General features: G+C 49.8%; 2 protein-coding genes across 5 annotated transcripts; one reads left to right on the forward strand and one right to left on the reverse strand.

The window, feature by feature from the left end:
* The first annotated feature begins 52 nt into the window (after nucleotides 1-52).
* Nucleotides 53-19803, forward strand: LOC785804 (uncharacterized). 4 transcript variants are annotated; one of them, XM_010805771.4, is made up of 11 exons: nucleotides 53-282; nucleotides 2026-8207; nucleotides 10518-10889; nucleotides 12340-12378; nucleotides 13208-13251; nucleotides 14071-14147; nucleotides 18184-18249; nucleotides 18401-18439; nucleotides 18750-18926; nucleotides 19257-19299; nucleotides 19645-19803. In XM_010805771.4, exons 4-11 carry the CDS (start codon nucleotides 12347-12349, stop codon nucleotides 19764-19766), a joined length of 600 nt encoding a protein of 199 aa, XP_010804073.1. In that variant the 5' UTR covers nucleotides 53-282; nucleotides 2026-8207; nucleotides 10518-10889; nucleotides 12340-12346; the 3' UTR covers nucleotides 19767-19803. The 4 variants fall into 4 exon arrangements, with proteins under 4 accessions (XP_010804073.1, XP_059742775.1, XP_024848084.1 ...); XM_059886792.1 differs by having other exon boundaries at nucleotides 10518-10876; NM_001099197.2 differs by lacking the exons at nucleotides 53-282; nucleotides 2026-8207 and having other exon boundaries at nucleotides 10778-10876.
* A 1360-nt stretch (nucleotides 19804-21163) lies between these two features.
* On the reverse strand, nucleotides 21164-25481 carry CYP2D43 (cytochrome P450 family 2 subfamily D member 43). Its single transcript, NM_001080364.2, is given in 9 exon segments — nucleotides 21164-21415; nucleotides 21515-21656; nucleotides 22092-22279; nucleotides 22494-22635; nucleotides 22795-22971; nucleotides 23372-23532; nucleotides 23639-23791; nucleotides 24325-24496; nucleotides 25214-25481. Coding segments are annotated over 9 exon segments (1503 nt in total). The 5' UTR covers nucleotides 25403-25481; the 3' UTR covers nucleotides 21164-21236.

Here is a 25481-nt window from a genome sequence, read left to right on the forward strand (position 1 = left end):
TTATCATTGGCTAGAACTTAAAGTCCCGCCCCCAAATGCCACTGGTGGGCGGGAGAACGGCTACAGAGTTCTCTGATTGGCGGAGAAACCCCTCTCTCTGGGTGGAGACAGGCAGGTGTAGGCTGCGCATGCTCACCTGCGGTATCGTACGGTCTACCGTTGGGCGTCCTAACTGTTGCCCGACCGCGCTGACAGGGGGCGCTCGGGCCCAGGCTGGCGGCAGTGCCCGAGCCTGCTGACTGGCGTCCAGTGCATCACGCTCGCGAGCCGCCCCGGGCGCTGGTATGGTAACGTACATCCGCGCGCACTTCGTGGAGCTTCTATATCAGCTCGCCACGCTCGGGTCACGGGCCCTCCTGAGGTGGATAATGGCGCCAGGGCTGCTGTGTCGTCGGCCTGGCCCCTCTGCAGATTTTCTGCAACTGTTTTTCCCCACCTTTAAGCCAGCTCTTTCGCAGCTCGGTATAGATGTGCACGCGCTCTCCTGGCCTTGGGCTTCTCTGTGCTTCTCCACAGCCCAGGGAGGTAGCTTAATCATCTGTTCCCATTTTAGACGGGGACGTTTTCATCCCAAACTCTGGATGAAACTCTGTGAAAAACAGCCCAGAATTTTGAGCTGGAAGGAACCTTAGGTCGTCCATTCTGGGTACCTCTCTTTTCCCTGGTATTTTTCTTTTATTTATTTAGTTAGTTAGTTTAAGCCACACCTGCGTGGCATGTGGGGTCTCAGTTCCCCCACCAAGGATTGAACCCATGGCCCCTATAGTGGAAGCTTAGAGTCTTAACCACTGGACTGCTGGGGAAGCCCCTTTCCTGACATTTGTCTACTGAGGCTATCTCTGAACATCAGAGAGGGAGCCTAGAAGAGTAAAAGGAAAAATAACAGCTAACAACATGTCAGGCGGTGGGTAGATATTGTTAATCTTCCTTCAACTCCTAGATCAGGTAGGTTCTGTTAGCACCCCCATGATACAGGTGAGGAAGCTGAGATGGTGCAGGCTAGGTCACTTGCCATTTTAGGTTCTGCCCCAGACTGACTGCTGTCTGGAGTCTATCTGTCTCATCTGAAAATGCAGTTGACAAACACCTTATGAGTGTTAGGGAAGGAGAAGAAGTCAGGGCTGAACTTAGCTTTGAGACCTCAGCCAGCATAGGGGATGGACCTGCATCTAGCCTAGTCTTTCCCATTTTAAAGGATAAAAAACTGGATTTCTCCCCTTGTGCTATTTTTTTAGTGTACATTTAAATGAGTCATGCGTTTAAAGAAAGCATGTAACGTGTAAGTTATAAGGGATAACAGAATGGGAACTTTTGAACTTCAGTACCCGCCTCAAGAAGTTGTAGTACAGTTAAGATTTATGTAAAGTGTTCAGTTCAGTCACTCAGTCACGTCCAACTCTTTGCAACCCCATGGACTGCAGCAGGCCAGGCCTCCCTGTCCATCACCAACTCTCAGAGCTTGCATTTAAAGTGTACGGTGCTCCTATTAACCACTGTTTTACATTCTTCAGGCACATTAACTAGTTGAAGCTTCCTGACACACCTGTGAGATAAATGCTGTTATACCCATTTTACAGATTAGAAAATTGAAACACAGTGGCCAAGTTACTTGACAATATTGGATTGAGACCCAGGTAGCTGACCTGGTTCATGCTCCTGCCTCCTCTAGGAGTAACCACTATCATGAACATAGTGTTTAATATTCTTATCCATTGAAAGAAAGTAAGGTCTGGACTTCCGTGGTGGCCCAGTGGTTAAGAATCTGCTTGCTGAATGGATTTGATCCCTGGTCCAGGAAGAGTCCACCTGCCTCCAGGCATCTGGGGCTTCCCTTGTGGCTCAGCTGGTAAAGAATCCACCTGCAATGCAGGAGACTTGGGTTCGATCCCTGGGTTTGGAAGATGCCCTGGAGAAGGGAACAGCTACCTACTCCAGTATTCTGGCCTGAAGAATTCCATGGACTGTATAGTCCATGAGGTCGCAAAGAGTTGGACACGACTGAGCGACTTTCACTTTTCTTTCTAGGCATCTAAGCTGCTGTGCCTTAGCACCTGGGAGCCACAATTGCTGAAGCCTGCACGGCTAGAGCCTGTGCTCTGCTGCAAGAGAAGCCGGTGCTATGAGAAGCCCATGTACCACAACGGGAGGAAAGCTCACATGCAGCAATGAAGACCCAACGGAGTCAGAAATAAATAAAGTCTGTGCGGAAAAAAAAGTCTCTAAAACAGCTCACAAATAGAGGGAGAATATTTGCAAATCCTCTATTCCATAAGGGACTTCTATCTAAGGTCTATAAAAGACTTACAACTCAATTTTTTAAAAAGCCCTGTTTGAAAATAAGCAAAGGTGACACCACCAAATGCTAATGAGAATGCGGAGCTGCAGGGACTCGCGTTGTCGGTGAGGATACAGCCGGTGTAGAAAACAGCTTGGCAGTTTCTTACGAAACTAGCATACTCTGGACTTGCCAGTGGTCAGGGGTTAAGACTTCAGTCTTTCACTTCACGGGGCTCAGATTTGATCCCTGGTTGGAAAACATTAAGATCCCACATGCCACGAGGCACGGCCAAAACACAAAAACTAGCATACTCTTACCATATAAGCCAGTAATCACACACCTTGGTATTTACCCAAATGAGTTGAAAAATTATGTCCACACAAAAACCTGCACGTGGATATTTATAACAGCTTTATTTATAGTTGTCAAAATTTGGAAGCCACCAAGAAGTCCTCCAGGAGGTGAATGAATAAATAAGCTGTGATACATTCAGACAGTGGAATATTCTGGAGCAGTAGAAAGAAATGAGCCATGAAAAGATGTGGATATTTATGGATATTTATAAACTTTAATGGATATTACTAAGTGAAAGAAGTCAATCTGAAAAGGCTACCTTTATGATTCCAGCTACATGACACACTGGAAAAAGGCAAAACTATGGCGGCAAAAGATCATTCGTTGTCAGGGACTAGGGTGGAGGGAGAGAGGAATAAGTGCAGCACAGAGAGATTTTAGGGCAGTGAGCCCATTGTCAATGATACTGTGATGGTGAATACATGTCATTATATATTTGTCCAAATCCACAGATTGAACCCTAATGTAAACTATGGACTTTGAATAGCAATGATGCATCAATATAGGTTCTTCCATTTTAACAAATTGTACCACTCTGATGGGGGATGTTGATAGTGAGGGAAGCTGGAGAGTGGGCATGGCAAGGGGTATGTGGAAACTGTACTCCACTCAGTTTTTCTATGAACCTAAAACTGCTCTTTAAAAAGTCTTTTTGTTTTTTTAATGGGCAAAAGCTTTGAGTAGTTGTTTCTTCCAAGAAGTTATACAAATGAGCAGTAATACATGAAAAGACATTCAACATTATTAGTCATATATAACTGCATATTAAAAAAGCAGAGACATTACTTTTCCAACAAAGGTCCGTCTAGTCAAGGCTATGCTTTTTCCAGTAGTCATGTATGAGTGTGAGAGTTGGACTGTGAAGAAAACTGAGCACTGGAGAATTGATGCTTTTGAACTGTGGTGTTGGAGAAGACTCTTGAGAGTCCCTTGGACTGCAAGGAGATCCAATCAGTCCATCCTAAAGGAAATCAGTCCTGAATATTCACTGGAAGGACTGATACTGAAGCTGAAACTCCAATACTTTGGCCACCTGATGCAAAGAGCTGGCTCATTTGAAAAGAGCATGATATGCTGGGAAAGAGTGATGGCAGGAGGAGAAAGAGACAACAGAGGATGAGATGGTTGGATGGCATCACCGACTCAATGGGCATGAGTTTGAGTAGACTCCGGGAGTTGGTGATGACAGGGAGGCCTGGTGTGCTGCAGTCCATGAGATCTAAGAGTTGGACATGACTGAGTGACTGAACTGAACTGACTGAAATGCAAATCAAAACTATAAAAAGATACCATTTCTCACCCACTAGAATACATTATTTTGGTGAGGGATATTGATATAAGTTAAGGAATAACTGCTTTTCTGTGCCCCCTCTTGCCGCTGTCGGTGATGCCCAGTGAATGTTAAATTGGGTTGAATTGAAGACTTCAGCATGTAAGAGACTTGTGCTGTTGGCAGTGGAGTGAGAACTAGATCCCAGAACTTTTTACCTGGACCTGATGTTTTTCTTCTACTCCATCCCTCCTCTCACCCTCCTCTCACCTCCTCTCACCTTTTGGCCTTGATTTGAAGCTCGTCTAAGATGGCTGTGTCCTTCTTCCTGAGACCACCTTACAGTCAGAGATTCAAGCAGAGGGTCTTTTGGTTTCCAGTGGTATATGAGGTCACGGGGTCCCAAGATGGAAGCAAAAACAAAGGGGAGGTATCAGGAACTGATTCATGAGGGCTGAGATACACAGCCACATATTGCTTTATACCCTTTTCTTTCTGGCCTCTATTATTTTTCTGGCCTCTATAGGGACAGGGAAGCAGCTTTTATAATTTTCCCTGTGTTATATTTAGGGACTTCCCAGGTGGTGCTAGTAAAGAACCCACCTGGTAATGCAGGAGGCGTGAGAGACACAGGTTTGATCTCTGGGTCGGGAAGATCCCCTGGAGAAGGGCGTGGCAACCGACTTCAGTATTCTTGCCTGGAGAATTCCGTGGACAGAGGAGCCTAGTGGGCTATAGTCCATGGGGTCGAAAAGAGTTGAATGCCACTGAGCACGCATGCCTATAAGTAGTTGAATGTATTTTGTCCCCTTTTATATTTGTTTATTGTGGGAGGGTAAATCCAACATGAGCCACTCCCTCATGGTTGAAACTTTTAAGTCCTCAAAAAGTGTAAGTGTAAAGGGAAGCCACTATTTTACCAGCTTTATTTTTATTTCCACAATAGCTGTTTATTTTCCCCAATAGACAAGTCACTTTCTAGGGGTGCCACATTCTTTCTTTTCTTTTTGAGGATTTTAATAATGTTTAAAGTTTCTTGTGATTTTTCTCTATTCACTCTTTTCCTAGTCATTAGGGGTTTTTTTTGTTTGTTTATTTCTTTGTATAGTGTTGTGCCTCTCTTTTCTAGTGTTCGTTTTCTTAAACTATTTGGCAAGTTCTGCTCAAATGTTCAGGTCTGTCTTTGAGAGTCTCTGATGGATTCTTCTTGAATGTTTTTATTTACTGAGAAGTATCATTATTCTCTGTGGAGCCAGGATAAGACATTGCTAGGCAGGGTATACTTTGTGGTTAGTTTGGGGCACTGGGGCCCCTGTTCCCACTGGTGGTACCAACCATCCAGCACTTCTCTGGCCAAGGAGTCTCACAGTCACTGTTCTTACCTGGTGCTTGATACATCTATCTTGTCTGCTTGCCTGGGTAGAAAGAGAGGAAGTTGGTCATCTTTTTGCTTCACATGAATCCCCAAACCAATCATCCTGATAAATTTCCTCCCGCTCCCCAAATCTGTCACTTTGATGGACAGAGACACCCAGGGACCCTTCACCTCTCACAGTGATGTCCTCCTTCCTGTATTTTGTCCTTTGGTTTCCTCTGTCGACTTCATCCTGCCTGACTTCCATTTTTGAGAGATTCCTTATGGCTTCTGATTCAACAGGGTATTATTCTTTGCTTTCTGGAACTCTTATGAATTTATTTAAAGACTTGCTTTATTTTACCTCTGTTGTTTGAGGCAGGAGACAGGAGCAGTGTACACAGGGGGCAGTCTGACGTCTTGGACTTGGTGGCTCCTGAGAACCTTTCTGTTGTCCTAATGCCGAAAGCTGACTTGGCTCACCATAGAATTCTTGAGTCACAATCATTTTCCTTCAAAACTTTATAGAACAGTATCCCACTTAGTTCTTCTTGTGATAATTCTGATGTTCTGATTTCTGACTCTTATTCTTTTTAGGTAACCTGTGGTTTTTTCCCCCCATCGTAACGTTTTCTTGTTCTTTATATTAAAAAATCTTACCAGGATATGTATACATATGGAAACTTTTGTGTTACTTTTGCCTCATTAAGTTAACTTAAAATTATGTGATTTAAGAGTTAAGGCTTCCTTCGCTTCAAGGAAAAATTAATTAATTGTCAAAATCAATTAACAATACATGAGTCTACCTCCAATCTTTATTCTGTTCCATCTATCTTGACATCAGAAATCCTATACTGTATTGATTATTGTCCAACTTTGTTTTTTAAAAATTCTAGGTTCTTGGTGCTTCCATATGAACTTTAGGAATAGCATATCCATTTCAACAACCAAGAAAGTTTGCTGAAATTTTTATTGCGATTACACTGAATCTATAGATCAATTTGAGGGTGGAATTCACATTTAAATAATTTTGACTCTTTTGATTCATGACCATGGTATATCGCTTCACTTGCTTAGGTCTTTAATTTCTTCTAACAGTGTTTTGTAGTTTTTAGTGTACAGATCTTCCACATATATTTTGTCAGAGTATATTGCATTTTTGACACCATAATACACTTAAAAATTTTCTATTTCCAATTGTTCGTTGCTATTATATAGAAATATAATTGATTTTTAATACATTTTTAGAGCAATTTTAGGGTCACAGCAAATGCAGTTGACTTTTATATATTGATCATATATCCTTCACTTTGCTAAACTCTAGTAGCTTTTTGGATGACCCCAGAAGATTTTATATATGATCATGTTGTCTGCAAAATAAAGGTGGCGTTACTTCTTCCTTTCCCATATAGTCACCTTTACTTCTCTCTTTTGTTTTACGTTATTTATTTGACCGCCCTGGCTCTCAGTCGCTGCGCACAGGGTCCTTAGTTGTGTCATGTGAACTCTTGGTTGCGGCATCTGGGATCTAGTTCCTTGTTCAGGGATTGAACTTGGGCACCTGCATTGGGAGCTTGGAGTCTTAGCTCATGGACCACCAGGGAAGTCCCTATTTTTTATTTTTAATCTTTGTAGTTCATTGAAAGAAGTGATCATTATTTAACGACTGAATCTGTCAAATTTGAAAAACATTAGTGTAATCAATAAGTAAACTTATGATATAGATACAAGTGAAAAGTTTTGTCTCATTTGCAGTTTGCAGCATAAATGGAGAAAGTGTTATAACTTATAAAACTAACACCAATAGTTCTGTAAATTATATATGTAAAGGGCTGAATCACTGCAATCATGAAGTTCTGTGTTTGTTTTGTTTTGTTTTGTTGGCCTCTCCATGGGGCATGTGAGATCTTAGTTCCTTGACCAGGGACTGACCTCTCACCTCTGCATTGGAAATGGGAAGTCATGACAACTAGACTGCCTGGGAAGTACCCCCCATATATATTTTTTTTAATTGTGGTTCTGACTCTAGAAATTTACTACTCAAAGTATACAGTTTGACTTCAGAAAAAAGATCAACAAATGATAATAAATCAGGTTTTCGAATGTTAGGTTGATTTCTGGACTAGATTAGGCATGGGAAGGGAAGTCACAGTTTTGTGAACTGTGAACTTCCAGATGTTCAAGCTGCATTTAGAAGAGGCTGAGTAACCAGAGATCAAATTACCAATGCGGATGGCATCACCTACTCAATGCACATGAGTTTGAATAAACTCCGGGAGCTGGTGATGGACAGGGAAGCCTGGCGTGCTGCAGTCCATGAGGTCGCAAGGAGTTGGACATGACTGAGAAACTGAACTGAACTGAACGTGAGGCATGGGAAGGGAAGTCTGGTGTGATGCTTCTTATTTGACATCATCGCCCCATTCAGGAGTGTGGTAGGTTTACTGATGGGGTAAAGGAAAATAACTTCTCTTTGTTGACTTAGTTTACGGTCCAAAACCTCCAGTACCATGTTGTGTAGAAGCAAAGAGGGCTGATATCCTTGCCTTTTTCCTGAATTTAAGGAAAAAACGTTTGGTATTTTACCATCAGGTATATTGGGAGCTCTGTTTTTCATATATGTCCTTTGTCAAGTTAAGGATGTTCCAACTAGTCCTAGTTTGCTGGGAGATTTTTTTGTTTCAGGAAGAGATGTTGACTTTGTCAAATGTTTTTTATGCATTTGTTGACATGTAGGATCCTCTCATGGAGAAGGCAATGGCACCCCACTCCAGTGTTCTTGCCTGGAGAATCCCAGGGACGGGGGAGCCTGGTGGGCTGCTGTCTATGGGGTCGCACAGAGTCGGACACGACTGAAGCGACTTAGTAGTAGCAGTAGTATCCTCCCAGACCAGGAATCCAACCTGTGTCTCCTGCATTGGCAGGTGGATTCTTTACCACTGAGCCACCAGGTAAGCTCCACCTTTATCATTCTTGATATTGATCATTTGCATTTTATTTTTTTCCCCTGATCTGTTCTATCTAGAGAATTGTACATTCTGTTGATCTTCTGATTTTACTGATTTTAGTTGAGGCATGTGGGATCTAGTCCCCGGATCAGGGATTGAACCTGGGTCCCCTGCACTGCAAGTGCAGTGTCTTAGCCACTGGACCACCAGGGGAGTCCCTCTTTTTCTGTTTTCTGTTTCATTTCGTTTCACTCTGATCTTTTAAAATTTCTTCTGCTCACTTTGGTTTTTATTTGCTCTTCCATTTCTACTTTCTTAAAGTAGAAACAGGTCATTGATTTGAGACATTTCTTATTTTCTTTTGTAATTATTTATTGAAATACAGTTGATTCACGGTGTTGCGTTGGTTTCCGGTGCACAGCACAGTGACTCAGTTATACACACACATACACACACACATCTTTTTATATCCTTTCCCATTATCGTTTTCTATGGGATAGTGAACACAGTTCCCTGTGCTCTACAGTAGGACCTTGTTGATCTGTTATATGTATAGCAGTTTATATCTCCTAATCCTGAACTCCTAATTTATCCCTCACTCACTCTCTTTCGCCTTTAATAACTGTAAGTTGTTTTCTACAGACATTTATTATTTTCGAATATGGGTATTTAGTGCTGTAAATTTCCCTCTATGTACTGCTTTAGCTGCATCCCACAAATTTTGATATATTTAAAAAATATTTATTTATTTGGCTGTGTTGGGGCCTAATCGCAGCATGTGGGATCCTTGCGGTTGCACAGTCCCTCCAGTTGTGGCACATGGACTTTGTTGCTCCTCAGTATTCAGGATCTTAGCTCCGTGACCAGGAATTGAACCCACGTCCCCTGCACCACATGGCAGACTTCCAATTACTGGACCATTAAGGAAGTCCCTGATATATATATATATTTTTTCTTTTCTTTTTGTTTAACATTCTTTCTTTTTTATCTTTTTATTTTATAAACGTACATGAATTTTTTTTTTTTCTTTAAGGCTGCACTGCAAAGCTTCCAAGGATCGAACTTGGGCCCTTAACAGTGAAAGTGCAGAGTTCTAACCACTGGACAGCCAGGGAATTATCTATTTCACACACACACGCACACATATACATGTGTATTTATTTGTTTTTGTCTGCACTGGTTTTCAGTGCTTTGCTTGACTTTCTCTAGTTGCCATGAGTGAGGGCTACTCTTCACTGAGGTGCAGGGGCTTCTCCTGTTGCAGAGTACGGGCTCTCGGCGAGAGGGGTTCTATAGTTGCAGCATGAAGGCTTAGTAACTGCAACTGGAGGACTTAGTTGCTCCATGGCATATGGAATCTTCTCAGACCAGCGACTGAACCCATGTCCCCTGCATTGGCAGGCAGATCCTTATCCACTGCACCACCAGGGAAGTCTTATTGTTATTATTTTTACATTTATTTGGCTGCACTGGGTCTTAGCTGTGGCATGTGGGATCTAGTTCTCTGGCCAGGAATAGAAAATCTGCACTGGGAGCGTGGACCACTGGGTCTTAACCACTGGACCACCATGGAAGTCCCCACACATGTATTCTTTAAAGTGTGTTGTTTAGTTTCCAAATATTTGGGGACTTTTCAGGCATCTTTCTGTTACTGATTTATAATTTAATTCTATGTGGTCCAAGAACATGCTTGCAATTACTTAAAACTTTTAAGTGATAGAGGCTTGTTTTGTGGTTGAGAATATGGTGTTCCATGGTAAATATTTCATATATATGTGGAACTAAGGTATTCTTCTGTTTTAACCATTGTGGTTTTGTAATTACTATTTAGTTACAGCTGTAGTAACTTGGGGAGGGTGTAAAAGCTATTGTCTTGACTCTGAAGGTTTTGTTTGATCTCTCCAAGCTCCTCAAGGGCAGTCTCCATCTTGGTTCCCTTTCTGTGTGCTCAGTTGCTCAGTCGTGTCTGACTCTTTGCGACCTCATAGACTGTTGCCTGCCAGGCTCCTCTGTCCATGGGATTCTCCAGGCAAGAATACTGGAGTGGGTTGCCATTTCCTTCTCCAGGGGATCTTCCCGACCCAGGGGTCGAACCTGCATCTCCTATGTCTCCTGTATTGGCAGGCGGATTCTTTAGCACTGAGCCACCTGGGACCCTCACCGTATTCCTGAACCAAACTGAAAGCTCAGCAGACATTGGTTGAATAAATGGATGACACTTAGAAATGGTCCGGTTGTGTTCTGGCTCTTTACTTAAAAAACAAGATTATTGAGTCATGTGAGTGAGTCTTATGCACCTCTGTGTCCCTGCAGGACTTTGCGTGGAGCTTGGCACATCGTGGGTGCTCAAGCAGTATTGATGGCACTGAATGGACACGAAGAGATACCTATGAAGGTGCCGCCTCTGACTGATGGGGATTTACATCTACCCTGAGGCAGTGACAAGCTACTCTGGTCAAGGTTGGAGAGGTTGTCCTGTCACAAAGCCCCCAAAGACATGATGTCACACACAGACACTGCTTGTGAAAGGGAGGGGCTGTGTGCTGGGCTCCCAGGCTTAGCTGTGCTCCAGTGCCCTTCTCAGTGTGTCCTGGAGCCTGAGGGGAGGTGAATAGGCTGCCTGCACACTGATACGGTCAAAGGATACTCTGCAGATCGCTAACATCCTCAAGGTTGGTAGATCTGGTAAGCAGTTTCAAAAGGCCGCCCTCGGTAAACCACCGAAGCAGGTGGTAATTGTCTTGACGACTCCTAGTCTAATTTTTCTACCTCCCTTCCTATGTGGTGTTCTCTCTTCCCTCCTCTTCTTCTCTCACTCAGGACTCATTTTCTCTCCTCCAAACCTTCGTTCAGAAAAAAAGCCTGATATCTTGCTTTTTGAAAGCTTACCGAAAGCTTACTGTTGAATATGTTGCTAGCAGTATTCTCAGAGAAGGTAGTTCAGTAGGAAGGGAGGTCTGGTAGTGCCCCAGAGAGAGATGAAATGAGCTGAGGCCCCAAAAAGGCCCCCTGGGTTTGGGGACTAGGAACTTATTGATGACTTTGGTGAGAGAGGTCTCAGAGGTTGATGGGAACAGAAAGAGTCTGTGAGTTGTGGAGTGAGGGAGCGGTAGGGAGGAGCAGAGACATGCACGGCAGAGTCTCTCAAGGAGATGGTGCAAAGGGAAGGGGACAATTAGGATGGCACCTGGAGAAAGGATGTGGGCTGAAGGGACAAGAACTGGGTGATATGATTATATACAGAGGGGAGGAGAAGGAAAGACAAGTGAGAGAGGGGGCCCCCAAACACCAGGTTGTGAGAAGAACAGAGGGATGGAGTACAGGAGGGGGTGAGCCCCAGACAAGGGGGCATGGTCTCCTCCCCTGAAGAGGAAATGACCTGCGAGAAGCAGAGAATGGACGAGTCTAGTGGCAGAAAATCTGGGAACACCCGTCTAATAGAGCCTGTGGGCCCGGCTGAGAGTGAGGAAGGCGGACAAGGGGCTGTAGGTTGAGAGAGAGACTCCCTAACAGTTCCTGTGGAGAATGGGGGACTCAAGGGGAGCAGAGGCTCCTCAGGCCACGCTGAGGTCCACCTCACCCTGGAGACCTTGACTTACCCTGGTGTCAGTTCATATGCAATTCAACGCTGAAGGTGGGATTCTAGACAGGGTGTTCGAAAGGCTAGGGAATCTCCCCCTGTCCTCCCAAGATTATTCCAAATCTGCTGCATAACATTTAAAATACTTTAACCTGGTGGTTGTTTTTAATCATTTTTATTTACTATTATAATTAGCTGCCTACCCCCTGGGGTCATTTTACATCAGATGTTCAGTAGAGCTGTACCTTTTCCCTTAATCCTCTCCCAACCCGCCCTCCCCATCCTGACCACTACTTTTCCAGTGGGAGGTCTAAGGTCTTGGGAGAAGTTCCTGAGCATTTTCCAAGCTCCGAGTACTAACCCACTCCATTGTCCTGAGTTTAGCCTCAAGCTGCCACCAGCGGGCTCTCCCTTGGATGAACCCTGCTGGCGGGGGTCCTGCCATCCCCCCAGCTGCCTCTGGCCCATTGCAGTCCCTGCCAGCCACAGAGTAAAGGAATACCAGGCCTCTGGGGTGACGTGATGCACTGACTGATACCCATCTTCTTTCCTTAGACTGAAAATGGTGTTTGGTCTGTGCAGCCAGAGAGAGAGGTAAAGTTTACATGGGCCCTGTTATCATACCCTCGTCAACCAGGAAAGGGGACCCCCTCACTGGGTCCCATGAGGAAGGGGTTTTGTATGGCCCTTTTCCTGACTGTTTCAGTGTCTCTGGGATTCAGGGTCAGAGTGGAGAGCCTGGTACAAACAAGTGGGACATGCCTCTGTGTGTGTGTGCGTGCGCATGTGTGTATAGACAGGGTGCCAGCGTCCTGACAGTGCCAAGACGCTGTGTTCGAGGGGGTTCTCAGGTGGCCTAATGGTTAGGATTCAGCACTTTCACTGTGGAAGCTCGATCTCTGGTAGGGGAACATCCCACGTGCTATTCAGAATGGCCAGGAAAAGCTGTTTGTCCCAAGGGAGGTGTTCTAGAAGAGCAAGATGGACAATGGGATATTATTTCTAATCCAGGCTGGAGTCAGTCCAGAGGAGGGAGGGAGGGCTTTGGGGGGCTGTGGGCCAAAGAGCTAATACAACCCTTGAACGAACAGCTATGAATGCTGAGCCAAGGCTAAGCCCCTGCCTTCAGGCTGGAGAGGCAAGATGGACCTGTGCAAACAAGAAGGAAAGGAGAAGGGAGGGAGTCAGAGGGGCTGTGTGGGCTCCAGGCTCCAAGTCTGGCTTTCTGAATAAGCAGAGGCACAGAGTCATGATGGCCAGTCAGCAGGGAGCCTGGGCTGAGCCCTGTTACAGCTGCAGATTTATTCACCCACAAGTGTTGATTGGACGCATCCTGGTGGAACAGGTGCTAGGGCTTTGACGGGGGAGGAAACCGTGAGGGCACGAGACCGCAGCCACACACTCTGATCTTTTTTCCTTCCAGGCTCTATAGTCTCCTCTACACAATACAGATCTTCATTCTTACAGGTGAGGGCCTGGGTGCTGGGGTGGTCGGGGGACTGATGGCAGGACCCAGGGAATGGGTGCTCGTCTCCAAGCCACTTCAATCTCCAGCTACTCCCCAAGACTCCCAGAGGCCCCCTCCTGAGATCACCATATGCCTGGCTCCCCAGGGCTGGTCACACTGCTCAGAACCAAGGCTGGCCTTCTTTCTCCCTTTCCTTCCTCTGTATCTCCATGGAGAAGTGGGATTTGAACCTGTGTCTGACTCTAAAACCCATGCATCCTCCCAAAAAACTCTCAAACTACCCCCTCAAAACACAAAGAACCAAGTCATACCCTATAGCAGTGGCATCCTCCCAAAAATCTCTCAAACTACTCCCTCAAAACACGAAGAATCAAGTCATACCCTGTAGCAGTGATCTTCAAATATTTACTTATGCCTTTTGAATAACACCACTTCCCTGGTGGCTCAGATGATAAAAAGCACCTTCCTACAATGCAGGAGACCAGGGTTCGATCCCTGGGTTGGGAAGGTCCCCTAAAGTAGGAAATGGAAACCGACCCCAGTACTCTTGCCTGGAGAATCCCATTGATGGAGGAGCCTGGTAGGCTACTGTCCATGGGGGTTGCAAAGAGTCAGACACGACCGAGTGACTTCACTTTCTTTTCTTTCACTTTTGAACAGCTGTCCCCTCACATATTTGTAAGTTAATGTCTAATGTCTTTCATCACATGTGGAAATAGTTTAAAAATATACCATTATTGCCATATTGTATGTACTGACTTTAAAAATAATTGTTACTTTTTAAATGTTTTAACTCGTCTTTCCTCATCTACCTGCAGGCGTGGTGTACTACTATTTTCAGGGGTCTTTGGGGAAAACAGCCCCTGCCCATGAGCTCGCTGTGGAGTCATCACAGGTGGGGACCTCTGTCAGGAGCTAAGGGGACTGCCTCATGTAGCACAAAGAGCGGTCACACTGCTTGATCAGAAATGGTCGACCAACTGTGCATGTGTGTGTGAGGACTCTGGAGAAATTCCCTGTGTTCTCGGCAACGTGTCAAACAAAGCCCCCCTCTACCACCCCCATGCCCGCCCCAGCACGGGCAGGCTGTACGGTCACCTCAGGGCTCTGAGGCCATAAGCTCATGTCAGGGCTCCGTGGCAGGAACCTAGACAGACCAACAGGAACAGATGACCCCTACTGTGTGAGTAGTCTTGGAATATGGTTCCACATTCGTCCGTGAAGGGGGTGGTGGTGAGCAGGACACCTGCCTGGGTCACACCCTCGTGGACATTGCAGGTCCAGGGACCTGTGACTGAAGCCCCCTCCCAGCCCTCCCTCAGGAAAACACACATGGAAGCTGGATGGCCACTGAGGGCCGCGTGCCAGATCAGGCGTGCCCATTGGTGAAACCTCGCAGCCCCCAGCAGCATTTTGTGCGTGTGTGTTGGAGTGTAGCCAGGAAACGAGACGGTTTCGGGTGAACGGTGAAGGGAAACTTCGTTTTGTATTGGGGTGTAGCCAATTAACACGTTGTGACAGTTTCAGGTGAGCAGTGAAGGGGCTCGGCCATACATGCACCCATATCCATTCTCCCCGCCTCCCACCAGCAGCTCCCACTTTGTAGAGGAGGAAACTTAGGCTCCCAGAGGGACAGTGACTGGACCCAGGCTGCCCAAGGTGACACGTTAGAGTCACATGCCTGGTCTCTGGAGGCCCCCTGCTCTCCCTCTGGCGCTACTGGGAAGAGAGGAGTATCACGGGGACAAGCAGCTTCTCTGTGACCCAGCAGCATGGAGACATGTGGGCTACGTAGTTAGGGAGTGACTGTCAGAGGTTGGAGAGCCCCTAAGAGGCCCAGGTGGGCAGGTGCCTTAGGGCTTCCCTGATAGCTCAATGGGCAAAGAATTCACCTGTGGTGCAGAAGACCCCGGTTTGATTCCTGGGTCAGGAAGCTACCCTGGAGAAGGGATAGGCTACCCACTCCAGTATTCTTGGTCTTCCCTTTTGGCTCAGCTGGTAAGGAATCAACCCACAATGTGGGAGACCTCTGTTCGATCCCTTGGTTGGGAAGACCCCCTGGAGAAGGGAAGGGCTACCCACTCCAGTATTCTGGCCTGGAGAATTCCATGGACTGTATAAGTTTGCAAAGAGTTAGAAACGATTGAGCAAATTTCACTTTTAGAGACAGAATCCTATGTTGCTTCCTTCGTATTTTTTTTTTTAATTAACCAAACTTTAATTAAAAAAAAACTTTATTGTCATCAAAGACATGTGTATACATAGTTTGATGAGTCAAAGGTTTAAGACCTGGAAAAAGTCTGCTGTTTGTCACAATCCTCTTCACCCACAATTCCCGCAGCCCAGGGTGGAAATATTTCTAGCTTCCAACTTGCTAGCTGAAGCCGTTGATTTTGCCTCCACTGTTCTAAATAAAAAGCTTATCTTGCTTTGTCTTGATTGTTCACATCTAAACATGATCTAATGAATTATTACAATGAAAGGTGAGGATTTAGCTCTCATAACAACTGAACACTTAATACCACCTCCAACACACGTTTCACCTCTCTCTAGTCTTCCTCGTGATTATATCCTAGGTTTTGGCATTCTAAATGTTTTGAGTAATGACATCTTTAGTTCTTAAAAGTTTTTAAGTATCATTTTTGCTTTTATTGCTGACTTTTATATCATTTTGGCTTTTAAATTCCTCTCTGACACAGTGGGCTCTTTTTAATTCATTTTTTTTAAATTAAGGAGCTATTTAAATAGACTGAAATGCATTCTTTTGACCGTACGGATCTCTGAGTTTTGACACACATATACAACTGTGAAATTGCCACTACAGCCAAGACACAGAACAGCTCCAGTCAGTTCAGAAAATTCCCCCATACTCACTAATACTCAGCCCTTCCCCCGCTCCCAGCCCCTGGCATCCGGTGAATGGTTTTCTGGCCCCATAGTTTTGCCTTTGCAAGACGGTCATATCAGTGGAAACATCCCAGTACCTAGTCTTTATTTATCTGCCACGCAGCAGGCTTGCGGGATCTCAGTTCCCCGAGCAGGCATCCAGCGCGGGCCCCCTGCAGTGGAAGCACAGAGTCCTGACCACTGGACCACAGGGCAGTGCCCAGGATGTGGTTTTGAGTCTCTCGCTGAGCACAGGGCACCTGGCTGTGTGTCGAGGTAGTGTGTTCCTTCTCATTGCCGAGCAGCTGTCCCGTGCACGGATGTACCGCGGTCTATCCGCCGACCGGATGAGAAGCATTTGGATTGTTTCTGGTTTTGGCAGTTTCAGACACAAGCTCTGTAATGTTCATGCACAAGTTTTGTGCGAACATAGGTTTTCTTTTTCCCTAGGTAAACACCTCGCAGTGGGGTGGTGGGGTCACGTGCTAATGTGTACTTAGTTTTCTAGGAAACTGTGAAACTTTCCAAAGTGCTGGTATCCACTTTGCATTCTCACCAGCAAAGAACGAGAGGTTCCGTTTGTTCCATATCACTTCCAAAATTTTCCTTTTTAAAGTCATTCTAGTGGGCTTGTGGCGTCATTTTGTTTAGCTCAAAAAGTATGCAAGCAGTATTCCTGAGTCATGTAGTATACGATCATCAGCCTTTGTCTATAATGTTGCTTTCTTCCTGTTTTTTAAACTTTAGTTTTCTCTGTACCTATAATCTAAAATGTCTATTAAAAACAATTAATCTCCTTGCTATACACTTAACACAAGTTAGGCGGTTTATCAATATGATCATTTCCCTGGGGACATATTTCATGGAGCCCTCCACCCTTTTCCCTCCTGGACGGACGTCCTTGAGGTCGGAGGCTCAGCTCTCCTGGGAACTCCCTCCACCGTCATCCTTCGGGGTACTCGTTCGCGTGTGGAGCCCGTGTTATCTCTTGTTTTGAGGGCAGCACAACCTGCAGTTGTGCTGAGGGGTAGACCTGAGATACTCCCGATGGGTAGTCCTAGATACGACCTGTCCGCAAAGGTCTTACTGCTTATTTAACTCAGTGTGACTAGGTACAGGATTTTAGACTAGAAATAATTTTCTCACAGATTTTAAAGATCTTCATTTTCTTCTTGCTTCAAAGGTTGGTGGTGAAAAGTCTGATGAAACTTAATAGACTTCTTTCTTCATATCTCTAGGAGTTTTTCAGTTCTTCTTTTCATCCTATGTATTTCAATATTTAGTAATGACATCATCTGGAGTGGGTCTCCTTCATCCATTTTCCTGGACACTGGCGATTCCTTCTCTTCCACAAACTCGGTCCTGCATCCTTGGAAAAATTCTCAATAACACATGAATGATATTTATTTGGGATCTTTCCTGCCACCCCAGTTTGTTGATTCTGTTCCTTCTTTCAGAAAGATCTATGATTTAGCTGTTGGACCTCCTGATCTCTCTATTCTGGGAGAAACTCTTTTTCAATTTTATCTTCTACACTCTGATTGGGTTTTTAATTCCCATGATCATATTTCTGTTTTTGAAGAATTAGAAGTTGTAGGGACTTCCTGGTGGTCCAGTTGTTAAGAATCCACCTTCCAATTCAGGGGATGCCGGTTCGATCCCTGGTCAGGGAACTAAGATCGCACATCCATGGGGCAACGAAGCCCATGGCCAGCAATTAGAGAGGACCCTGTGCACTGAGCTAGAGAGGAAAAAAAAGCCCAAGTGCCGAAATGAAGAGTCCATGCACCACAACAGACCCAATTCAGCCAAAATGAAATTAAAAAAAAAAAGAATTAGCGATTATTGTTGGAATATTTTTATCTCAGCACCGGTCCTCGTTTGTGAATGCAGCGTTTTGTGTCTAAAGACATCAATCATTCGTTAGTGTGAAGCTTCCTTAACCCCCCATAGTCTTCATGTCGGCAGCGTGCACTGACTGGACCAGGCATGACTGAGCCCTTGACGTGTCACCTCAGCCTTCTCTCTTTCTCCTGGTCATACAGCCCATCGGGGAGACCTTAAGGCCAGTGTGGGGGCCGATGGATAAGTGCTACCCTGTGACCGCTCAGGTGGGTAAGGGCTGGGGACTCCTCCTCCCCTGGAGTGGGGTGGCTGCCCTGGGCCTCCTTGGTGGGCACACACAGAAAGAGGATGGGCCAGGCAGGGAAGGACCCCCGGGCACTCTCAGCTGTATGTGACGGCCCCTGTTTCCCTCTGTAGAGACGCAGAGTCAGGAGTGGGAAGAAGCACGACTCTGAGGTAAGTGAGGCCTGGCCAGGAAGGGCCGGGGGCTGGGGGCTGTCCCCTGTCAGGGCTCCCTGAGACAGGAACCCTGTCCAGCGCAAGGTCAGGGCCCCAGGGATACCACGGGGGCTCCTTTAGGACACTTAAAACCCGACCACACCTCGAGCTGAAAAGGGAGGGGCTTCCCTGGAAAAGCAAAGAACTACACACTGCAAGTGTGCACAGAAGCAGGGGAAACACACTGCAAGTGTGCACAGCAGGAGGGGAGGGGAGGGCATCAGAGGGCCTTTCTGCCCATACACCGCCCTCTTGCCCCTCCTTGCAGGCCATGACCCCCCAGGCAATGGGAGGACCAAACGATGCTGCCCCCAAGGAGGAGAGTGCTGTCTTGTCTAGGGAGGAGGGGCAGGTGGGGCCCCCGGGGGAGGAACCAGCCAGCCTCATTCCTGGTGCGAAGGGGATGACTGAGAAGGAAGAGGTAGCAAGGACCCCAGGATGGCAGGTAAGGAAGCCTGGGGTTCAGCTGGAACACCGTCCCCGTGTGGGTCCTCCTGGGAAGCCCCTAGGCTCTGCAGGGTGGAGTGCAGAGGCCAGGCCCATGCCACCATGGCAATGGTGCAGGGAGGCCGGGGCACCCCAAGACCACTGAGTCAAACTGCCATCCCGGTGGAAGAACAGCTCTGTGTGGAGCTGAGAGGTGCAGACACAGTCTGAGCGGTGAGTGGATCTGAACCCTGGCCTCCCCCGACTTCTCGTGGAGTGAGGCCCGTTTCCCCAGCTGCACAACGTAGAACCCGCCTCATCCCACCCCGTGCCCCTTCTCCCTTCCTAGGAGAACAACAAGGTCCGAAAGGAGATGGCCGTGTACGTTTCTGGTAAGACAGCAGACCCCAGCCTGTGCAGCGGACTGCCCTGCTCCCTTATCCCAGGGACCCTGCAGAGGTCACAGATAGCTGAGCTCCTCCCTGACCCTCCTGGCCCAGGGAGGGGGCAGGGATGAAGCCCAGGTAGCCCGATGCCCAGTCTTTCCTGAACGAGTCCCTGGGTCCTTCTTCCTTCTTGGTTTGGCAGGACTTGAGGCCACTCCCCTTGGCCTGGTGGAAGGTTTCCGCCCTTTTAGCAATGCTGACCTGTTCTCCTGGCAACAGAGGGTATCCTAGCGCTGGGCAAGGTTCCTTCCAGCAAGGTATCCACAGGGTGTGTCTGATTGTGCTCTTTAGAGGCTTCCGAGGAGGACGTCATGGAGGAAAGGCCCGAGGGCTGGGTCCCCCATCTCTTGAGGAAGCTCTGGCTGGGATGGTTCCCCGCCTCTGACATCCCCAAGGCTCAGAGCCACGAGTGACACCGCGTCCAATAAACCCACAGTTGTTGCTTCTGCAGGCCCCGTTTCCTCCTTTCAGGGCCCTCAAGTTTCTACAAACTCAGTGTGGCTTCGTCCACCGCCCCTGTCCCAACAAGCTGCAGGAACACCACCTCCTGCCATTAAGCGCTAGACGTGGGTATGCTGGAGACTCAAGGGGCCCTGGCTGGTTTTCTGAGTCAGTGCCAAGGGACAGACAGGGCTCCCTGAATGTCGAGAGCTGACTGTGGTGAAGGCACTACTGGCCTGATCAGGGGCTGGTGCTTCTGACCTGTCTGGGTGTCCCAGCTCTTAACCTCAATGTGCTGAGGAGTCTGCCTAAGACTCAGGTGAGCAGACAGTCATTAGAGGCCTTGGGTGGTGTCTGTGTGAGCTCAGTCCAGACCAGACTGGGGGCTGGAGGTGGAGGATGGGGGTCCCTGCCCTTGGCCAGGGCTCCAGGCTGATAAGGTCACAGCCTCAGAGTCGGCGCAGGAAGACAGAGCTCAGCCGCCATCAGAGGCAAACCTCCTGCTGGCTGAAGGGGAAACAGAAGCCCAAGGTCACATAGTGTCATAGCACAGCAAGGACGAGAGCCAGGGTGTCCTGCTCTGAGCTCTGCAGGGCTTCCTTCTGCTCTGCCATCCCACTGTCACAGGATCCAAAGTTAACCCTGCCCCAGGGCCCGCCCGCGGTCCACAGGGGCTCATTTCCGGCCCCTGCCTAGGCTCCTGAGAGCCTGGCCTCACCTGGCCACTCAGAGGATGGAGCTCCAGGTTGGAGCCAAGCTCTAGCGTGGCTGTGAGTGGCAACTCCTACTGGGCAGGGTCTGGGGGATGAGTGTTCTTAAGGGGCAGGGAAACGGGGACCATCCTATAAAGAGGCCCAGGGAGGTGGCTCCCTCCTGGGAAGAGCTCTTGCCTCAAGAGCTCTGAGCGCTGGGGGCTCACCGGGTATATCGCTTCCCAGTCCCGCCCCCATCTTCTGGAGCTGCAGACTTGAGATGCTGGCTGAGGCCTGTGGAGCCAGGTGGCTGTGGCTAGGCCTGAAATATGGGTTCTGAGCTGATGGGCCCCCTTATCCCATGGGGGCCTGAAATCTCTTCCCAGCCTATGTGAGCTCCTCCAAGCAGTTGCCAGGACCTGTTTATATAGGTTTGGTCCTACGCCCAGTAAGGGAGGTTGGGTCTCCCAGGGTGTCTGGGTGTAAGCCTCATTACACCCATCTCACAGTACGCCCCCGTACACTCTGAGCCTCAGTACACCCATCTGTTAAATGGGGTCAAATGCCAGGTAAGGATGAATCAGGCCGGGGGGTGGGGGCTGGTTTTGGGGAGACTGCTGAGGCCATATAACTGCCAGGGGCTGGTCAGGGGTCCCAGGTGGACTCAAGTCACGATGGAACCACCAGACCCCGGTTTATTGACCATCAGGGCTACGGCTGAGGAGCAGGTTGGGGGCTGGATGCCTGCCTCTAGCGGGGCACCGCACAGAGCTGGTAGGGGGCTGGGGTCACCAGGGCCACAAAGACACCGTGGTCGCTGGGGCGGGGCTGCCCGGCAGGCACCGAGAAGCTGAAATGCTGCAAGAGGCTGGTGAAGAAGAGGAAGAGCTCCATGCGGGCCAGGGGCTCCCCGAGGCACGCGCGGCGGCCTGTGGGTGGGCACGGGGGCTCTGTGAGCCTGGGTCTCCCCCTCCAAGACCCCCTCAGGGTGGGGAAGCAAACCGGGCACCCCCCCACCCACAAGGTACCTGCAGAGAAGGGTATGAAGGCCTCCTGCTTGACAAAGCGGCCCTGGGCATCCAGGAAGTGCTCCGGGTGGAAGCGGAAGGGCTTCTCCCAGACGGTCTCGTCCTTCAGCACTGACGACAGGTTGGTGATGAGTGTCGTCCCCTGGTGGCAAATGTCTGGCATGGGTGAGGTCTCGATTGGTGGGGGGGTGCCCAGACCCCTGCCACCAAACATACATGGGCACACACACTGCCTGGCACACACCCGGACTCTTCAAGTAACCCTCAGCCCAAGACGCTTCTCAGCACCGTCCCTGTGCCCATGGCAGGGTGCCCTTACTTCTCCTCAGTGCCCGGGCTCCTCCAACACTGTGACATGTTCTAGTTTGTCTTCCCTGCCCGACCAGGGGCTCTTGAGTGGACAGAGCCAGCCCTGCTCTGCCCTCCTGTCCGCGCCCACCCAGGCTGGGACACTCAGTACCTGTGGCCATGAGGACGGGGTGGCTTGGATTCCAGTCCTGGCCACACCTGGCGACACTCACTGCGGTACCAGGTGGCAGGTGGTGCGGAGCCGGGGTTGGGAGAGCCGCAGGCCTACCTTGGGGATGTGGAAGCCCTGCACCTCGATGTCACGGGATGTCATGTGGGGCAATCCCAGGGGGACGATGTCCGCAAAGCGTTGCACCTCATGGACCACGGCCACGGTGAAGGGCATGAGGGCCTGATCCCCCATCTCTGGTCGCCTCACCTGCCCTATCACCTCATCGATTTCCTGCTGGACCCGTCCTGCAAAACAAGTGTCCTCGTGGTGGTCAGACCCAAGGGCTGGGCTCCCGCCTCCTCCTGATGCCCGGGCAGCACTGCGTCCACTCGGAGGAGGCGCTGTGACATCTGAGCTGGGGCTCAGCCCCTGCACAGAGCTGCCACTGGTGGCCAAACCAACCGAGCTCAGAGGCCTCGGGCTGTCCTCCTCCCACCACCCACCCCGGGCTAGACTCACGCTGCACGTCAGGGTGCAGGATCATGAGGAGGAGGGCCCAGGCCAGTGTGGTCGAGGTGGTGACCATCCCGGCGGAGAACAGGTCGGCCACCACCAGGCGCAGGTTCTCATCACTGAAGCTGCTCTCGGGGTTCCCCTTGGCCTGGGTCACACCGGGAAGGTAAGCTCAGGGACAGAGGTGAATTCCCACATGGCCTCGCACCCTGCTCCAGTCAGCCCAGGTGTCTGATCCCTGGGTGATACAGAGGCCTGAGTTTGCCTCCTGGGCCCTCAACACACATCCCTGTCCCGATCACCTTACCTCCTTCACCTCATCCAGGAAGGCATCCGTCAGGTGTCGGGGTGGCTGGGTCGGGTCCCGGGTCATCTTCTGCTCAGCGATCAGCTCATCAACCAGGGTCATGAAGGCCTTCTGTCCCGGGACGACCTTGGCGGCCAGCCCTGGGATGCTCAGGAGCACTGGCACAGCTTCCACCACCTGTGCGGGTCACCGCCATGGGGCCCTGGGAACCTGGGACCTCCTGGTGCTCAGGTGCTTACCAGTCAGGTCCCAGCCTCCTCCAGGGTCTCCACCATTGACCTTGTTCCTCTCTAAGTTCAGACCCTGCCCCTCTCTCCTGGCCCTAGGCCCAGAAAGATAAACCAAAATGTACATATCATGGGTACCGGTCCCTTCCAGTGAAAGCGTACTCCCACCCCTAAGTGTGCTGACCCCGCCCGGCCTTTCCCATCTGGGCTGTCTGCCATCTCTCCCAACGTCCAAGTCTTTTCCTTGCAGGTGCCTTTCCGGGAAAGCCCTTTCCTGCGCTGGCCCTCTACACAAGTCCTCCTCCAGGGGGGGCCCGATGGAGGACCAAGGCCTCCTCCTCCTCCCGCACCTGGCGCATTATTTTCATCTCTTCCTTCAGCCCATCTTCCATCACGTCCAACAGCTTGACGATGCGAGGATCATTGTACTCGAAGCGGCACCCGAAGGTCAGGGAGGCGATCACGTTGCTCACTGCTTTATTCAGGAGGTCCATGGGGCTAAAGGGATGTCCTGGAAGGGGACGGTGCAAGGTAGGGCGTCGCCTCCATCTCTTTCCCAGACCTTTCCAAACCTCCCAGACCTCCGTGTCCCTCAGCCCCAGCACTCACTCACTCACCGGCCTGGTCGGCGAAGGCGGCACAGAGGCACGAGGCCTCCTCGGTCACCCACTGCTCCAGTGACTTCTTCCCCAGGCCGAAGTTGCGCAGGGTGGATAGGGAGAAACGCCGCTGCTCACGCCAGGCGTTGCCATAACGCGCCAGGATCACTCCTAGGGGCGGGGTGGGCTCGTAGGTGTGGCTAGGGTATGGCCCCGCCCCTCCCGGAGATCTGTTCACAGCCCCGCCTCCTGGGGGAAAAGTCTCCGCCCTGCCCCGCCCACACAGGCCTCGCCCTCCTGTCCTAAATGCCTCCCACTTTCACACCCCCTTCAGTCTGGAGACTGCTCCCGTTCTCTGTGGGCCCGCACTGCTCCCGAGGCTCCCCTATAGGCGCCCGTCTTGGCTCCACTTTGTATTTTACTCACTGAGACCCTGTTTGCCACGTGGGGAAGGTCCTGGCCTGCCCCTGCCCTGCCCACCCCGACATTGTCCTCTTTCCTGCCCACACCGACGTCCCCTTCGGGATTGCAACGGTCTTAGTAAGGCCCCCGCCTTCTGCCTCATCCAATTTTTCCTCCCCAAATGCTTGGCACAGTCTCCTTTCTCCACCTGCCGCCCCCTCAAATTCGTTGGCTCTTTCCTGCACCGAAAATCCACGACCCTGCCTCCGCCTGCAGGGACGTGGCCTGCCCTCTCCACTTGCCTTCGGCGCGCGGCCCGAAACCCAAGTGCTTGTAGAGTGCCTGAGGTGGACGGTCGGCAGTGTCCTGACTGCGGTACACCAGCGCCTCGCGCACAGCCGCCAGCCCGTTGAGCACGACTACCGGTGTCCAGACCTGCTGCAGGCTGAACACGTTCCCGAAACGGCGCCGCAACTGCAGGCCAAAGGTCGAGGGTGTTTGGCAAGCCCAGGCCCCGCCAGGCTGTGGGCCCAGCCTCCTGGCATTAGCCTCTGGGCACCTCTGGACCCCCTCCAGCAGCAAGCAACTGCAAGGACTTTATCTAGTCTTGTGAGCCCAGGGGTTACATCCACTGGTTTTGAGGCTCTCCAGTTGGATGAGACCATCGTACTCACAGACCCAGCTATGGCTATGCAAGTGTCACTAAACAGTCAGCAGGGCAAGTTAGCATCCTATTTTACAGGTGGAGAAACTGAGGTTCATAGAGGGCAGCAGGGAGGCCCAAGGCCTCCTGGAGGCCAAAGATTTGAAGCAGATCACTGTGCCTCTCTCAACCACAACTCTCCTGATTTAAAAGGGCTCATAACCAGACATCTCCCCCATTCTCAAGACCTTTCCTCCTAACGTGACTCAGGCTCACACAATTTAAGAGCTGGCCGGCTGAATCCCCAGCCTGTTACCATGCTGTAAACCCCCCACCTGCTGGCCTTTGTCCTCTCTGACCTCTGTTTAGAAAATCCAAACTCTTCTTGGGCCCTGAACAGACGCCTTCCCTTAGGAAGCCTCTCGGATCCGCCTCCTCTTCTTGGCCCAGTTCCTCTTCCGGCCTGTGGCTTCACCCAGCGCCCACTGTCCGCTGCCTGGTCGGGCCCTAGGACCACCGCTGCGCACTCCCCACCCCTCCGTCCTCACCTGGTTAAAGCTGGGACGTGGGTCCTCGAAGTCCACCTGCAGCAGATTGCCCAGCACCGGCAGCGGCATGGGGCCTGGTGGGTATCGTGGGGCCCAACGTGAGCGCCGGTGCATCAGGTCCAGCAAGAGCAAGAAGATGAGCAGGGCCACGGCCAGGGGCCCCAGCGTGTCCCCAGACAGCAGCCCCATGGCTGCCTCTTCGAGCGCTGGGTTCCTCACCACGCCGGCACCCAGGACCAGGCCAGCAGGGCACTCTCACTCCACCTCC

The sequence above is a fragment of the Bos taurus genome, chromosome 5 (assembly GCF_002263795.3).
Source record: "Bos taurus isolate L1 Dominette 01449 registration number 42190680 breed Hereford chromosome 5, ARS-UCD2.0, whole genome shotgun sequence".
Classification (NCBI taxonomy): domain Eukaryota; kingdom Metazoa; phylum Chordata; class Mammalia; order Artiodactyla; family Bovidae; genus Bos; species Bos taurus.